At 48.2% G+C, this 17821-nt stretch overlaps 1 protein-coding gene across 1 annotated transcript in view; it reads right to left on the minus strand.

Moving 5' to 3' along the window:
* LOC122396860 overlaps positions 1 to 17821 on the minus strand; it is a 328173-nt gene that overhangs the window by 34437 nt on the left and 275915 nt on the right. Inside the window, exon 7 of the mRNA XM_043395583.1 lies at positions 2219 to 2407. Coding sequence (XP_043251518.1) covers positions 2219 to 2407 — 189 coding nt within the window. The remainder of the gene's footprint in view (positions 1 to 2218; positions 2408 to 17821) is intronic.

Consider the following 17821-nt stretch of genomic DNA (forward strand, 5'->3'; position numbering starts at 1 on the left):
CGCGGTCTGTTTGCGCGTCATATCGGGATGCTTCGCCACACAGCGGCCACGGGCGGATTCGCGGTCCGCGTATTTGCGGATTCAGGTAGCAAAGGTATCCGCTGGCCGAAGATTATCGGGGAATTGAAATTGCAGCCAGGCTGGATTACAACAGACTGAGCTGTCACGTGACAACATTAATGGCACACCGGGTAATTGGTAACAGCGTCACGCGAGCTGTCACGATCGAGCTGTAAACATCGTGTTTAGAAGCGCGATGTCTTTTAGCGGTTGTTCGAGCAGCAAAAGAGGAATCATCGATACGTCATTAGATACATCTGCAACACCGAATGCTCGAGGATCGCGAGACTTGGGAAAAGGCAGCTAGAAAAAACAATTTCATCCGAGACCGCTGTGATATCGTAGCACTGCGGTTTACTTCGTCCGCGAACCGCGACAGTTCGACGGGCAAACATCGAAAGAACGAGGGAGAGGATGCTGGTTAAAGATGAACCACTTTCGGGCGGGGATCGGTCGACGACGGTCTTTAAAATATTCACGCGACGCTGCGTTTGACGGGACGCTCGGAAAGGACGAGTGCCGTCCCCCAGGACGCCGGGACGCATTCTCCCGGAGGTTTCTCTGTCGGGCCGCGTGGTCCCTCCATCGATTCTGACGTTGAGACCGGTCCAGAAGCGATTTGACACAGGGACGTACCGTATCGACGCACGCGAAAAACAGGGGAGAAAAAGGAGAACGGCCATTGTGACTTTTGATGACAATCGTCGCGGCCGACGAGGACATTTGATCGAATGAATCGATTGGTTTCTATGGGTCTTCTAAACACAGCCGGATAGGGGGTGTGGGGCGCGTCAAAGGGCTGGAGAACCGGAAAGGGTAGTGGAACGAGAGGAATGAAGAGCTAGTCCCTGGAGAGGAGTAGCAGCCAACGCTGGATAGAGAGACGAGCAAAGAGAGAGAGAGGGAACGATCCTGTGCCAGGGCGAGGGTGGCGAGGGGATGAGCTGGGAAAACCGAGTAGCTCCAGGCTCATTTGAATCCGACGCTCGATAATGTCCCTAGAGAACACCGAAATATCTCGGTGCATGTACACGTACGTACATCGCGATATTTTAACGCCCTCCGACGGTCCCCGATGACGTTTTCCGTGGCGATGACGTTCGTCAATGCCAGGCAATCAAATTCAACAAGGAAAGAACCTGGACGCCAAGAACAGTCTACGAAGACGCGTTGGATCAATTCGCGATTTTTGCCGGTATTTATTTTTACGAGAAAGAACCGATTCGAGGAAATTGGATGCAAGAAAATAGAAAAAGATCGAAAGATGTCGGGAAGCTAAGGACGCTTTTTCGCTGTACAGAACGGTTGGCTGGCAGGGTGAGTTCAACGACCCACCGCAGAAGGGCGAATATGGTCTCAAACACGCAACCAAATGGTATCAGGAACACAATTTTTCATTCTAACGGATGCCTGAAGTTTCGATCTTCAACTTGTCGCAAGGTGTACTTTAATTTAATTTAATAACGTCCGCATTATGCAGTATGTATGAGGGGAAATACATAATTCAAACGACGATACATATAAATGCGTAAAAGGGAAGGTACGGTCGAAGCAGCGTTATACAATGTAACCTCAAAATACCTGATTTAAACTAAAATAAAGGGGGAAGGTGACGGTGTTGAAGCCGTGAGGCGGCTCGAAGGACATAAATTTGAAAACAGTCACGACTATCAAGTTCGATTGGATTTGCAAGGGTCGAAGAGAAGTCACGGGCAAGAAGCAACATTCGCCGGAGGGGTGGGTTGGATTTTCCTCCCGCGAGGTGGAGTTTAGAGGTCGGGAAATTAGTTTAGTTATGCGCCCGGCAGGGACGTCTCCTGCATCTCTAGGACGAACGTAAGTCGACGAGCACGTACTTAGACGTTTCAACGTTCTGACTTTCCGCCCTCGCTCCTCTTTAACTTCCTCCAGAATTCCTCTTTTTCCCTATTTATCTACCTAGCGTCGGCTCGTCCGTGCTCTCGGAGAATCTCGAAGGTACCGAAGGGCCGTGGAAAAGCGATTCCCCGCGTACGAGGGAGGAAGGTCGCCGGGGGTGGGTTTTCCAAGGAGCCAAAGGCGGAACAGTTGGCCGACCATGATAGAAATCGACGTTCGCGAATTACCAGGGTCACTTTATGCACCGTGCAAGGGGATCGACGGAATTCGTGACGCTTACCTGGGAGTCTTCCTCGGTAAATATCGCGTCGAAGGCAAACATTTTCGGCGCCGCCACCGTCGGCCTTCGATCTTCCGCCGAAGGGGACTGTCCAGACGTCGGGTCGACCAGCGTCACCTGCTTCTTCCTCTTGTCGGCATTGAAGAAGCTCCCACCTTCTCCCGGAGACACCTTCAACATAACTTTCACCTGAAAATTGAAAATTAAATATTTCTTAGACACTCGTCTTCGGGGGAAGGCGAAACGCGCGGTGCAATTGCGCTCGAAACGCTTTAAAAATAAATTTCATTGGTCTTTCGAGGGTTGAAATGACCTTTCACCAGCTGTAAAGCATTTCCTGAACCCTCGAAAACAATTTCTATTCAATGTCCATTTTTATTTATAATTTGCGTAGCGGCGTGAAAATTAAAAAGGTCTTATTTATTATTAAAACAAATTAATAATACGAGTATACCATCGTCCCGAAAATACATTGCTGCGTTATTTATAGACGATTAAAAATGTGTCGGTGTTCTCGAGTTGGCTGGAATAGGTTCGCGCTACAAACTAAATGAAATCGTCTTTTAGTCGAATAAGTCCAAGTTGCTCTGTCAGCTTCGACCGAAAATAGACGGCTAATATAAGGAGGAATTAAGTAAACCGATGCGGTTCAACGAACCGTCCCAACGATTCTCGTGCCAAATGCAAATGAAAATTTATTGCTCAACCCCGGAATATTATAGCAGGATATTTCCATTCTCGATTCGTTTGAATCTCTAAACCGTATAGAAGCAGAAGCAGAATTGTTCAAACCCATTCTGTGCAAGGTAGACATCTTTAATCAAATCGAGCATGTAATGTACCGATTCAAACTCGCCAAGTTGGTTTGGTCGGCATCCATTCGCAGATTCAAAACGGTATCGATCTTAGAGACGTAACAACCGAATTGCGTAATTATACGCGCGTCAGGACGACGGTGTCCCGTTCTGGAGCAACCTAACTCTTACACTGTCATGGGAGCACCGAGAAATTAGTCGATCGTCGAGTAATTGTTACGTAACGTTCAATTACGAGCACGGACGGAGAAGCAGCAAGTTTGACGTCGTCGAGAACAATCGTCCCAAACCTCTCGTTCGCGTTCGATCACAGGAATAAACGTCGAAAGGAACCATTATTTATAATACACGATACGTACATACTAATGGATATATCCTGAATAAATAAATAAAAATATCTCATTTCCCGCTCGGAGAAAAATACTTGGCGGTCCTGACTATTTATCAAAGTTTCTGCTCGACGTCGCTCCCACCCACACCCTCGCTCGTTGATCGAAGAAACTCGAATCGAATTTCCAAACGTGAAGAGGAACAACAGGCTCCGCGGGGAGGAGGCCGAACGATGCATCGACGCGTCGTTAAAACTGCATTCGTTGCTCGGAGATCGATGTTCGTAGGCGGCGGTGTACCGTCGCGTCACGGCGTCCGTTCGGCCCGACTGGCCAGGAAATTGCGTTTCGAGATTTCGTTCAGATTGCCGTGCACGTTCCATCTTTTGCATACGGAACGGCCCTCGTCGCGACCGGGCCACGCTGCGAAAAAGAGACGCTCCACTTTTCTCGGTTCAGACCACCCACCGTCTAGATGTACTTTCTTTCTCGCCGGCGACCACGTCGTCTCTGTACCCAGAGTAGTTTACCGTGAAAAAGACCGAGCGCCAGCGATCGAGGAACCGGAAATAAAATAGCTCCTTTCCAGTCTTATTGAGAAAACTCTGCGTATCGATTGGCCCCACCTCCCTCTTTCTTCTTGCTCGCTTCGTGCTCGAACCTCCCACGCACGCATTTTTTTACGTCCAAGGTACAGCAAACATTCCGTTGACCGTAACGTACCAATAAACTTGTTTAACTCAAAAACGTTTCGCGTAGTTCCCTTACAAAACAAAGTTACAAGAATCGAACTTTTGTACAACCCCCAATTCGCGTGACTCTTTCGTTTCTCTTTGATCAGGCGAGTTCATACGTCTGGTAACGAGGCTGATTTCGGGACCGCGTATGTCCGTTTCGCACGAGCGGATCAAAGTTGGTCGCGAATGCCAAATTCCACTCGACGGACTTCGCGGCCGTTGATGAAACGCGAGAAAAGTCCGCGGTCTGCTTCGAGAGTATCGGAAGTTCCGAACACGTACCACCGCCATCGTCGATTTATGCACGCTTCTTGCAAGAAATACGCGAACGGTTTACGCGGTCCGTCTCGAGTTAATTAGTTCCGGCGCCCGGCCACGATTATTTCCGCGGCGGAGCTTCGTGTTTCCAGTTAAGCGTCCGCAATCTGGATCGAGTTCTGGAGGATTCGTTAATTTCCCTAACTTCAGAATTTTATCGAGTTCCGCTCGTTTCCTCTCCCATCGAGTCGCAAATTCCCTGCTTCGATCGCACCGGTACAGTGTCCACGGTGGACAAATTTATTTCTCTGTAACAATCCTTCTGGTACGAATTTTTAAACTATCTTGGAAAAATTCAAGGTCCCCCATTGTATGGTAGAGGGTTGGCTGTTGCATGCACTGCGGTCGCTATGATTTCTTATGTAGTATGAGCCAGTGGACGGGATATCTCTCCCTCTTTCGGAGGTCGAACTCAGCGTTAGATTTATAGGAAGTCCTCTTAGCTGGCACACTCATTTACCTTCGTGATTTACTCCGCTCTAATCTTCAATCTCAATGTAATGACCTTCCTAGGTTCTTCCTAGGCATGCTAGCAGAGTCTCTAAATTTCACGGGTGCGTTTCCTCTTCCGCTGTTCCTACAATCCTTTACCCGCCTCGATCGCGACCGAGATAGCAAAAGGCGAAGACAATGTTCGAAAGTGGCCATCAGATAACACGTATCCGAACACCCTCAGAAATCAGGAAACAATAGTTGCTTAATCGATACGCGACGTAGAATTTGTTCGATTAACCCTCGTCCAGCGTATTCTGGGTCCATTTCGATCCATGCAATCTACAGTCGGTAAATCATCCTGTCCAACAGTTCGTTCGTATTATATTTCTGGTAGTTCTTTACGATTCCCTTTTCTCGTATCGCGAGTAATAAAGAGGCGATCGTCGCGTTTAATCGCGAAGGGTTCCGTTCGGCGCGAGGAGGCGTTGATCCGACGCGGCAGTTTCTCGCTTTTAACAGAGGTCTCTCGGTGACACCGGAAACGGGCCGCGAGCCGGAAGCCTGCCGTTAATTTCTCAACGTCCAAACGGGAATCAGTCCTACCGTGCCTCATACACGGCCTCCGCTGTCGTTTCCTGGACGGACGTTAAAGTGTAGAAATGTTTTATGGCGTCAGCGGGCATTATCCGCCAATTTACGATCCTCGACTCCTCGCCGGCGTTCGTATCGCCGACGAACTGTCCCCGCCAACCTCGATATAAATTCGCATTTGTCCATTTTTACGGGGATCCACGCCGGGGCGAGAAAGGGACCCACCGTTACGGCCTTACATCGAGCTTGGTGCGCGTAAACGACGGATAAGCAGGGGAATTATGAAAGCTCGCTGAAGCGATAACTCGCGTGGGAAATACCGATGTAATTCCGCGGGGGAACGTAGACGATCTTCGCGGAGGCGACACGAGGAATTTTCTCATTCAGGAATTTGTAGAACGCGGGCTGCAGCGCGAAATGTGTGCATGGAAACCTATGCTCCGTGAAACGAGACGAAATTTCAACGAAACGAGTCGCGGATAAACAATTAACTTTCTTATTTTACGAAGCACGAGGATCCGAAAATCACATTTCGGCCCTGTTAATATATCCTGACTCGTTGAACCGGAGTGTGGAAATCTACGCGACCCATCGAATACCGTCTGAAAAACCTAAATAAATGAACCCCTCGCGACGCGTAACACGTAATGCTTTGTACCAAACTGCACAATGGCGTGCCACGAACGTCGCGAGGCTTCGAGCGAGAACGCGGATCATAAATCTGAGAATATAGAGACATAGGATGGAAAATTAATAACGGTAGACCGGGCAAGACAATGTATTTTCAGTATATCAATTTTCTATAATAGAGCTTTAATTAACGAGGGTGTTTTTCAATTTCCATTGACGTTTGACGCCTCGTGCATCGGGTAGAATATCCACGGTATTCGCGTTCAGGCACCTGAGAAGCAAACAAACAGAGATCGGTTCCAGCCGATCGGCTCCGCGCCAAATAACCAGAATTAATCGAACCCCGAGAGTTGCCTGGCTTTATTCCCGACAAGAGACCCGTTTCCGTAGTCTGCCGCGTAGCGAGTTCCGTTATAAGAGACCGAAACAGCCCGCGGGGATTCAACTTCGACGACGAACGTCATCAAAGCGATTGCTAGACGCGACGTCGGTGTCTCTTTGCGCGCGGATTACTCGAACGATCGGTGGATAATCTAAATAATCGTCGGCTGGAGGGGGGGAAATGTGATTCCTTCGTGGCAACCCCTTCGTTAAAACGGTAGTAACGTCATCGTCGAACAGCCCCAAGGCGATCTCCGAGTCGATCGACCGACCGCCCCCTGTGTCTTACGCGACGACTTTATCCGACGCGTCCGATAAGAAACTTCCTCGGGGGCACTCGATTACGCGAACTTCAGCCACGATAGAAACGTCGTTGGACCTTTTTGGAGCCGTCGATTTTACGAAGCATGACCGCGAAGTCCGCAGGAAATCTTCCTTTATCGTTTATCCGATAGGGGCATACGTAATAGAAGGAAGTTGAAGCTGGGGGGAAGTTGAGTATTTTCACTGTGAGCGTATCTAAGTACGAAGAGTGTTAGGTTTGTGAAATAGGAGCCACAGACACAGTCAAATGTTAAGTCGCGGAATTATAATTGATACAACTGTTTGATCAATTACTGTAAAGTGGAATGTTGCACAGCGCGATTAGATGGCGTATGACGCTACCATAAACCCTGGAGTACTGTACGTTTGATGAAGGCTAGTTTGGTACGTGGGTGGTTGTTCGGTGCTCGGTTGGGAAACTTTGAAACATAGTCGTTGCAGCGAAACGGAATACAAAATAGAAAGTTTACGACATTCGTGGAATCCTAAAGGTTACAGTCTTGATTTATACTCTTCTCGAGAAGGAGGAACAGACAACAATGGCAGTATCCATTTCGTGAAAAAATAGATATTTCTCTCCGAGTTTCTTCTAGGTTTTGACAGAATCTTCCATCGATACTTTCAATAAATCTATAGCTCCTAATACGTATTGATATCTACCGTCGAATACGTTAAATTTTAACAAGGAGAAAGAGGCAACGATTTTCCAGAAACGACGTGGCGGTATTAAATGGCAATAAGATACCGGGGAAAGGACTATCGGCGCAATTCGAGGTACGACTCCGTCGTTGAATAAATCGTTTCGACTACGGATCGTTCGACATTTACATTCGGTTCGATAACTCAAAGGTGAAAAAATTCAATGCCCTCCGCTGTTCTTGTATCAGGTATTCCGGTATTGTTTAAAAAGGGGCGCGCTGTTAACGTCACGGACGCGAACGCAATCGATTTCCAACGGGTAACGATTTCCCGACGGTAATCAAATTCCCCGGAGCAGTTTTTTCCCCATTGCACGGGACTCGCGATAAAGGGCCGCCGCGTTTATGCAAATCCAACCGTCCTTTGGATTTTTCATCGACTCGTGGGAATCGTTCGACGCTTCTGTCCGTGCCCAGTCGAGAATAACTCGATTCTCTCCCAACGAACTTACAGCTTATTAACGAAAGGGGTCCGTCCAAACAACGCGTGAAACGAATATGAAATTTCATAAGTTTCGTTTGTACAAAGTCCAGGGAAACGAAGGAAGTTGAGACTCGAATCACTACCACTTTGCTACGATAGCGAAGAGCAACATAATCGTTAATAAAAAATGAAGTCACCGAGGTACACGGTCGAGCCACAGGTTGCGCGCCACTGGGCCGAGCAAACGCACATAAATTCACACGAACGCGGATCCGCGAGACGGAAATCCGACGATAGTTCGCAGAACTCGTGGCCCAAGTGCACAGTTAGAGTTCAATAATAATTAGACTAAATATCCAGCCGCCGGGGATGCCCGGGGGGTTGGGCTGGCGTGACGGAAGTTTCTGATTCACCAGCCACGGAATTAGAGAAACTTAACCCACATCCAAGTTGGATCGACTTACAGTCAAACGCTAAACCCGTTATTATGCGGTCCCGAACGACGCGGAGATAGAGCCTTTGATAGCGAGAGCCGGTGAGATACTACGACCCTTTGATTCGACGACTGGGAATTTATACGTTTTGCCCGCTACCCTTTCCCGCTCGCCCCACCGGGGGGAGGACTTTCTCGAACGGTTACCTATTCCACCCCGGCTAGATGTATCTAAATACTCGGCCCCGGGGGCGAACGGCGGAGGGTGAAAGTCGACGAGCGCCCTGGAATTCCTACCGTGGAGACCTCCGGGCTATTCCAACGAAATTTGCGTCGCGAAATGGGTCAGGGGCGGGCCAGCCCCTTCGAAGGGGGCCGACAAATCTGATTTTCGACCAGACGAGGAGAACGCAATTCTACGACGGGGCGAATCTTCGTCGCTGATGGAGACCCTGCCCCCTCTCCCCCCGAAATTACGTAATACGAAGACGACATTGCGTGGTTTTGGGCTCCACAAAGCACCCCCGCACGAACCATTTGAATCACAGACGCGGTTCAGTAATAATAATTGAGACCCTCGCTCGTCGATAGAGTTTGGTTTAAGAGAAATTTATAAAATGATCGAAAACAACCCCCTCCAACCTCTTCCGTTGACTCCACGCCTCGTCGCCCCCGGTCACGATGGAATTCCTCGTGGACTTTCAATTAAAAATGTTCCAGCGTACGCTCACGCGAGCCGAAACATCCGCGGTGGCGTTTCCGGTAGCTTTGGTATGTCGCTTATCTCGCGAACGGCGCGGAATGTCGCGATTTAGCAGGAAGCGACGACGGAGGCCCGCTCCACCTGTACGCGTTCGGTAACGCAATACTTCCGCGGTCGTCTCGCTGAAACCAGCCGCGTAAGGGTTGGTACAAAGAGGGGGATCGGGTCGGTTAGGGTTGTCAGTCAAGTAGCGATAGGCGGCATGGCAGAAGCGTGCCACACGCTACTCGAACGGCCAGCGTCGCTTATATACGACTCCGTGACGTAGTAATGGCTGTATAATGGCGGGGGTACACGTTATACGTTTAACCCTCCGCTATAGTCGCCTATTTTGAGACCTAATCCCCTCCCAGAAATCACCGAGATTTTGCATGAATAATATGTTTCGAGATGGACGAGAATTAAAATAGAGATTCCTATGGCGGTAAACAAGAACTTTGATGTTGATGAATTTTGAGTTTAGTATTTTTCCCCCCTGGAATTCATCGCGAATTAATAAATTATTGACGTTTGAAATGGTTGCGTGGCAGAGCCAGGCGACCACGGCAGAGGGTTAATATCGCGGCGTCTAGCAGCGCGGAAAGGAACAACTTAAAATGCTCGATTTACTCGGTTACATTCCAGTACCTGGTTTCTACCTGTTCAACCGCCCCCTACTCGCAGCTCGCGGTTCTCTCCTTCGCTTTGAAACCGAGCTGGAAACTTTCGAACGAATTTGCCTTTGATTTAATTGCCGGGGCATCGAGGGAGATTTTCAGAGCGATGCACACTGGGACGAAACGCCAGAGAACCGTTTTTTTTTATTTTTATACCTGTATCAGTATTATTCTGCAACAGCTACCAACGCGAATAACACTTTTCCACCCTTTTAAACTTTGATTCTTTGCCGACTCGCTTACGAGAATTCTTACATCGTCGTTCGATCGTTACAGATGTTTAATAAAAAAGATAAACGTGAAATTACTTGAGCACCGAAACTCGCGAAGAAGTGTAATTAAACTCGAAGGGTAACGAGCACTAGGCTGAGATGGCAGTCGCCGTTTGATGTTAATTATCCCGAGACCTCGTGATGGGTACTTACACGCGTATAAAAAAACGTTCTTCGACGGTAATCCAGACTTTGGGCGCGAGATAAACGCCCGTGCCTGTTCCCTGGACGCTAAGCCGCCGGATTATGGCAGTCCAAACACGAGAACAGCTTGACGGGGGTGCGAGTTATGAGCGTCATCAATTCCCTGCCGCGTTCTCTGTTCTCGCCGAACGCCTCCAGGCGAATCGGAAAAACTTGCGAGTCCCGCTGATTTATGCGGATTAACCCAACGAAATGTCCCTTCCCGCGTTTCGTCCCGCGGGTCTGTCGAATTTCTAAACAAACCATCGACGGGAATTTGGGATAAAAATGATTCGACGGAAACGCGAATAAAACTCATCTAAATTTCTCCAACCTCAACTACGTTTTCTTGCAATATGTTACTACCGTGTCGCGTATAAAGCGTTTCCCCGTTTGCAAATGAATAAATAGTCGTCGTAAACTTCTCCGCGGTAATATCGTTTAAAAAATCATCCCCTCGAATATATGTCGTCCCCCAAACGATTATTACGGCATTCTTCCGTCCAGGCAGAATCGCGGCGACTTTTCATTTGCCAATCGTAAAAATAAATGGGTCCAGAATAGAGAGTTCCCCGTCTCGGTGCGCGCGTGTGCACAGAAAACAAAACCTCCTCCAACGTACACGGTCAAGCGAGAACAATCGTGGCCGTTATTACCCGGAACGTTACCAGATATTGCTCTTCGATCGTGCGTAGCTCTTTTATTATTTTCGTTTTCGTTCCCCCCGCGAGGGCGTACCCGCCACGATACAGAAGAATCGCCCTCGCGTCGGGCAGGAAGCGGAAGACGGCACGATGTAAGAAAAAAAGAAAGAAATTGGTTTCCAAAGGTAAACTAATTTCGGTCCACTTCGTTCCGACGAAAAGTCACCCTCCTCCCTCGGCACGTCGAATCCTTTATTTCTCGCCGTTTATTTTCTCTCTAGACGTTGACGTCGTTTTTCCTCTCATTCTCGTCCCTAACTTCCCTGACCCAATTTCTCATTTACGAAAGGACCATCGGCCAACGCCTGGGATATCATCGTCTAGCTCCGCGAGCAACGAACGAACGAGGAGATCCCGGCCTTTTCCAATCCTGAATGCAAATGAAAGTGGAGCCAAGGATCCTTTGAAGGACCCTTTCATCCTTTGAGCATAATGGCGCGCACCGGGGGTCCATTAAGACTCCGCTCGCTCGTTCTACGGCGAAATTTTTCGTCGCTGCCTCGCGAAATAATCAAGACGACTCGATGGCCTGACCCTGACTCTTGTATTCCCGTTGTCCTCCTCCTCGTCGTCGTCGTCGTCGTAGTCGTGCTTGGCTAGCCAGACGAGACACCCAAACGCATCCCCTGATAAATGTTCCCGCGAGCCAAGCGTCGGTTTTATTGTCACGACGAGACGCGACAAAGGTGGAGGACGCATTGTCGTCTCCAATCAGGGGAACGTCAATTTCGCTGTCCGACAATCATTTCCTTTTTTATCAAGCTTGCACTTCGTTCGTGCGCGTCCCTTTTCTCAAAGACGTGCTCCCTAATCCTTCGCCGATCGTCTAAAGCGGCCGTGACAAACTCGTCGTGAATTTTATTTAACTATATAAAACAATTCTATCGACGATCGTTGCAAACCACATTCGCAATCTTAATAATCTTAACGACGCGGGAAGCATCGAACGGACAGCAATGTTTTCGCGAAACTATCAAACGGGTATCGATAGCAGATTATAATGTACGATCTGGTATCTGTGGCGTCGATTCGGTATCGTTGCAATCGCCGGTATTCGAGCTGCCTTTCCCAATTCAACGCCCGTACAATGCTCGATGGTTCTGTCAGGCAATAAATTGATAAACCGATGAAAGTTATCGGTGGACGTAGTTGTCTCTTTCGAGGAATGTTTTCATCGGTTTTCGTATTTGATGACGGGCAACTGGCCCGCTACCGTAATCCCTGGTAATTTCGACGTCGAGTAGACTAGTTGGGGGAGACATCCCGACGATTGGCTACACCTTCAAACGCCGGGGAACCAAGCGTACGTCGTATAGCCGGGAATGTAAATTGCTCGCGTCTGCCCGAAGCCACGGAGCAATAAATCTCGACGGCGAAGACGCGACGATTGCCGTCTACCCAGCGGGGATAAAGTCCCGAATCACGCACGAGGATTAAAGACCGCCGAACATCCCGATGATCTATGCTTTTTTCTATCCTCTCGAACGCACCGGCGCTGTCACGACGAGATCGACGCCCATCGATCACGCCAACGATCCGTCTTCACGCCGCTCCTTACGATAATAGAACCCCCCGCGCCCCAAAGACAGAGCTTCGGATGCTCGAACAACGGGACCACCCCGGGAATCCGTTACAAGCTTAATGCACCCACCCTAATCTACGCGCAATTTCTTGTATGCAAATATTTGTCGCAATTCCAGATCGCTTTGCGTCCACGTAGCGTCGTCCTGGATCCGCGTCACTTATGCGTTGCTTGTAATCCTGCGTTTCATTAAGGGTCTATAAACAGTACGATGCAGCCGGGGTTAATCTTCTTCGCGTCAACATATTCATACTTGTATATTAGGAATAGGTATTTTCCTCTATATTGCATCCGTCAAGGTATCAGAATAAACTTTGGGGGCTCGGATTATTAACTTGAGACCAACAGTTTCATTTCTCATGTCAAGATAATAGTTTTAACTAAATGTTATGGATAACGGGCAGAGATGGAAAATAATTTCGAGCCATCAGCTAGCTTCGGTGAAAACTATCGACAAACCTGGACGGTTAATATCGCGCCAGTTTCCTTCGTTACGGCCGCTCGTCACGAAGACCGTTCCTCGATATGAAAACCGAAAATTACGAGTGACGGGAAAGTTCGAGCTTTATCTTGGATTTTAGCACATCGATCGTCAGATTGGCCGCGAGAGGAGGGGGAAGGGACAGAGCAGGAAAGAGCTCTGTATTGTAAAAATACGTGAAATTACCGGTCGACGACAACATTGCGCGCCGGTTTTTACGGCCTCCCGTCACGCTACACCGATATTATTATCAACCATTTCTCGTTCCTTTTTGGTTTCGTTGGACGCGCGATTCAATGTTTGCGACCTTGTAAGAAATCACTCACCAAGGGCACCGACGCATCGCGTTAAATCCCGCGTCGTTAACGATCCGAGGCGCCGCCGATCGCGAAAATTGGCGTTGTCGGCGTTCATGGTCTTTGATTATTCACTTCTTGCTGAAACGTCGCGAAAAATATGCCCGCACCGGTTAGAACGATGATTACACGGTCGCGTAAACGGCCCCGCGTCACGCAAATTCGACCTCGCTCGATACCCTTTGGCTCGTTGAGCTTTTTACTGTGCTTGCTCGACGAGCAAACTCTCCTTTCGCGTTCCATTCGCACGTTTTCCTTTTCACAAGAAATCGTACGTTAGTCCTGGACGGCAATTACCTGGCCAATCGTGCACGACCACTGCCATTTAATTCTTTCATCGATCGTCGTCTCTGTTTCAACATTATGATACCTTCCAAAAGTAGAAGAAATTTAATACGAGGAGGTGCAATATTTTATTTCCCCGCACCCTCGATAGTTCTTACGCGGGGAATCTCTTGGGCGCGAATTTATGCAGCAACCCGATGTTATTTATTCCCTCGCAATTATTCCACGCGAAAAACGAAAATTGTCTCACGGACGAAAGGCCAGCAGATACAGAGCTGGAATACGTTTGCTAGTCGGGGGTAGGGGGGGAAAAGGTGTACGTTACCGCGAAATCATCCCGCGGCCACAGGACGGATGGTTTCCTCGTCCACCCCCGTGGACGTTCGCGGGGCCAAGGGTCGATGCAGCGAGAAAAAAAGAATTACTTTAGCCCTCGTTCCCGCGATGCGCTTAGCATATTCATGCGCCGCCTATCTGGAGTTTTCCGGTGTCTGACCACCGCCACACCACCGCCACCGTGCAACCCTCTACATATTCATAAACGAACGACGATGCACAGAGAGAGAGAGAGAGCGAGCGTGCGCTCTAAGACGAACGCGGACAACGAGAGAAAAAGCTATATTTCCGTCCAGCACGGATGGAAATCGGGAATCCGATCCTACGAATCGACGCCCGCTGCCAATTGAATCGCCATTAATTGCTCGCTGTCAGCGGCGGTGAAATATTTCGCGACGGCTCCAATTCCAGGAGACACGCGACCGAGCGCGCTTTGACGCTGTGAAAAATGTTGTTTCGCTGGATGGTAATCTCGTTGCCTCGTGCTCACGTGGCGCGGATTTACCTCGCGTCGAAACGAAAAATATTGCAATTCCATTGCGTGCAACTCTCGATCTTTGCGTCGAGTGTCGCCTTGGAATTTAGGGATATTAATGAACCTTGGACATTATATTTACCTTATCCGTTTTAAAATTTAAATACTCAAGCCACGCATCCATAACATTTGTAACACTTTTGACGCGGCAGAAATCGTAATCGTAACGAGTTAAACATTTCACGTTAGAGAGGATATCTCGTGCTTTTAATCTTTACGAATCAGTATCACGAATCCTGCGAGCACTCAAAGGGGAAAATACACGCGAGCGATCGATGCTTGGCGAGCAAAGTGTATTCGACCTCGATCGAAACGGACGAGCACGATCAAGTGATACGTCTCGGTGCATGATCAGACGCGAGCGGCCGCGTTCAATTATATCTCCGATTACACGCTCTCGGACGTTCCAAAGACATTCTTCTCTCTCTGGTTTCGAGCTGGCTCTTTGCACTCCACGCGAGCAACGTTACATGAAAACGGCAGTTTAGCGTTTCCAACCGTATCTGGTATCTCGCATGATGTATATCGTCCGGGAGAAAGAGACCGAGATACTTAGCAACGGTGCAAGGGGCCAACCGCGCTCTCTGCTACAATTATCCATCTTTTGGTTGTTGGAAAATCTTTTTTAAAATTTTTCGAAGCTTCAGAAAATATTGTGACAGATTGTTGTCTATTAATTTCATTTGGTTCGTCGCTTATTAAATTTCCAGCCGCGCCATTGGAGCTGAATGGAGACGGAGTGGGCGCATCGAGGGAAATCGGCGCGTCTATGGTCAGACGAGGCACCCCGTCGCGCGAACTTGTCGAATATATCATTCCGCTCGATGTATCCGAATACGCGATCGTTTCTCGAATTTTATTCCATTTCCCCATTCCCCCGTCGACGCTCGAGACCCACGATGGGCGAGAGCCGGGCAAGAAAAAATCGAGCGTCGCGTTTCCCGGTTGCATTGAATTACCAGGGGGGTGGCGAATATACCATGGTAGCTGCATCCGTCTCCCCCTGGAGCACACCTGGTGCCTTCAACAGGTACGTCGTCGCCAGTTTCCCTCGCGGAGCGAGTTCTCGCGCGTAAACGATCACTCGATCGAGCGAAAGGGAAACACGACCGGGCGATACGGGGTGAAATACGGAGATCCGGAACAAAACGCGTACGTCGCGTCGCGTCGCGTCGCGGCGAACGATTTCCGCGGTGAGTTTTATTGCCAGTAAAACGAGAAAGTCTGGCTTGCCTCGCTTCTACTTGATACGGAACAGTCTGTTCAACGTTTCGGGAATTCACCGGAATAACGAAAAACTTTTAACCACTAAAAGAATAATGTGAGAAACATCGATGGTTTCGAATTTCTATTCTTATGCTATATTAGATGTGGTTTGAAACCGAATTTCGAAGGAGACAAGCATCAGAGAAGTTTCGATATAGTAAAAGATTTAACCGAATGTTTCACGCCCACGCTTTTACGTCGTAAGCAAACTGTACAGTCATCGGGCAGGTACACATAGAAGTTCTGAGCTCCCATGCGTCAACGAAGTTGTCGAACTATCGAAGTTAATAAACCACTTTCTTATTCAGTGGTCTGTTGTTTCCCACTTTTCCGTTCTCGCAACTTCTACCGCAGTTTAATCTCGGATACGGGAAAGGGGAGGCGCGGGTCGTTAAAGTGGCTTTGCCGCGGTGCGCCGTGCAAATTCATAATTCATAAGCTCGCGGCGCTTTCGCATTGAAGTCACTCCGAAAATATGCACTGTGACGATCTCCGATAATGGCGCGATTTAGATTGTTTCCCCGTAAACCGTCACTCCTCTCCCCGCTTTCATCCTGGCCTTGGGATACTGGTTTAAAGGTGTCAATGAACCGTGCCCCGAACGACGTCGTTCCCCGATACGCGGAAAGCGTTGTAAAAATTACTGCCCTCGACCAGCTTTCAGCGAACCATCCCCCTTTTAAGGCTAACTACCAACTTCTCCGAAGAAAACCAAATTACTAAAATTCACCTCTACGAGACAGGTTACCCAAGAGTTATTTATTGAGAAATTCTTATAGGAATAATTAAACTTGGTGGTCTTCAAAACAAAATCGCTATAACCCAAATCTACTCGTACAAGTCTTGAAACGTGCCTGTTTAGATCTTTAACGTTTCAGAAAATAAATCAATGGGTTAGATCTTGAAAATAATATAAATAATATTTTACATACATCTACCGGAGTCTACCATCTTGAGAAGCCCACGCGAACATTACCTTCACCTTTACTCTATGATTTTCAACTCTAGAGGCCCTTCTGCAAAACAACGCCATCGTCCTGGTTCGTTTCACGATTTTACGGTCGACTCGGGATTGATTCCCAAGAACATGGTCGACGATAAAAATGGAACTCGGGGTCGTCGATCTCTTTCGATTCGACACGATTGCATCGAGAAGTCGAATTCGATCGCCAGCAGCGGGGTTGAATCAGTTTAAATTTAAATTGTATTTCTCTCATTTATAACGTCTCAGTCTGCTTATTTTAAACTGTATATTTCAATATTAATACAATATTTAAGCTTTGAAACGCTTTCGATACCCTGTCAATTACTATTTTAGTCGAAGAGTACCAAACACATATAGTCGAAAATATTGTTCTTTCGAAGATCGTGCGGGCCAATCCATAAATAAATATTCCACCCTAAAGAGATTAACCGAATCTCGAAACATTCGGCGTGCACTCGAAGCACACTGGTCGTCCAGCGCGCATGATTCCACCCAGGGACACTACGTTGAAAAAATACAAAAAAAAAAGAGTGGGATTTCTATAAATCCGAAACGATCGAGTACAGGCTCGTCGAGTTGACGGTGCCTCTGGCCGAGCGCGTTGCGAATGGCTTCGTTCCATAATTTCATAAAAACGCGCTCGTGTGTCGCTCGAGGACGATGCCTCGTGTCCTCGCCAGCGACCATTTAGATTTTCAAATTCATCCGGCCGGATTATGCAAAGCGCGACAGTGCCCGGCTGGAAAATTGATTCGATTGTTCGGGCAACGAGCAAACAAAAATATATTCTTTCGATGCGTTCGCGTTCGCGTTCGGTAAATCTTCCTCTTTTTGCCCCTCCCTCCCCCTATTTGCTTGCACTCTGATTCCGAACCGCATTTCCTATTCTTTTTGCCGGGTCGCCGCTAATGGTTTAATCACGATGCAATTACGCACGCGTTTCGTTCGGCTTTCGGTCCGCGACGAGTTTAATCCGTAACTGGATATATACAGGCACAGAAATTCGTGCCAATCTAAGGCAATATAAAGTAAAGTGACGTATGGAATTTAAATTCACTAACTTAAGTATTTGACGTGTTCTATT

Source organism: Colletes gigas, unplaced genomic scaffold, assembly GCF_013123115.1.
Source record: "Colletes gigas isolate AHSC1104 unplaced genomic scaffold, ASM1312311v1 Colletes_gigas_Sc00001, whole genome shotgun sequence".
NCBI lineage: Eukaryota > Metazoa > Arthropoda > Insecta > Hymenoptera > Colletidae > Colletes > Colletes gigas.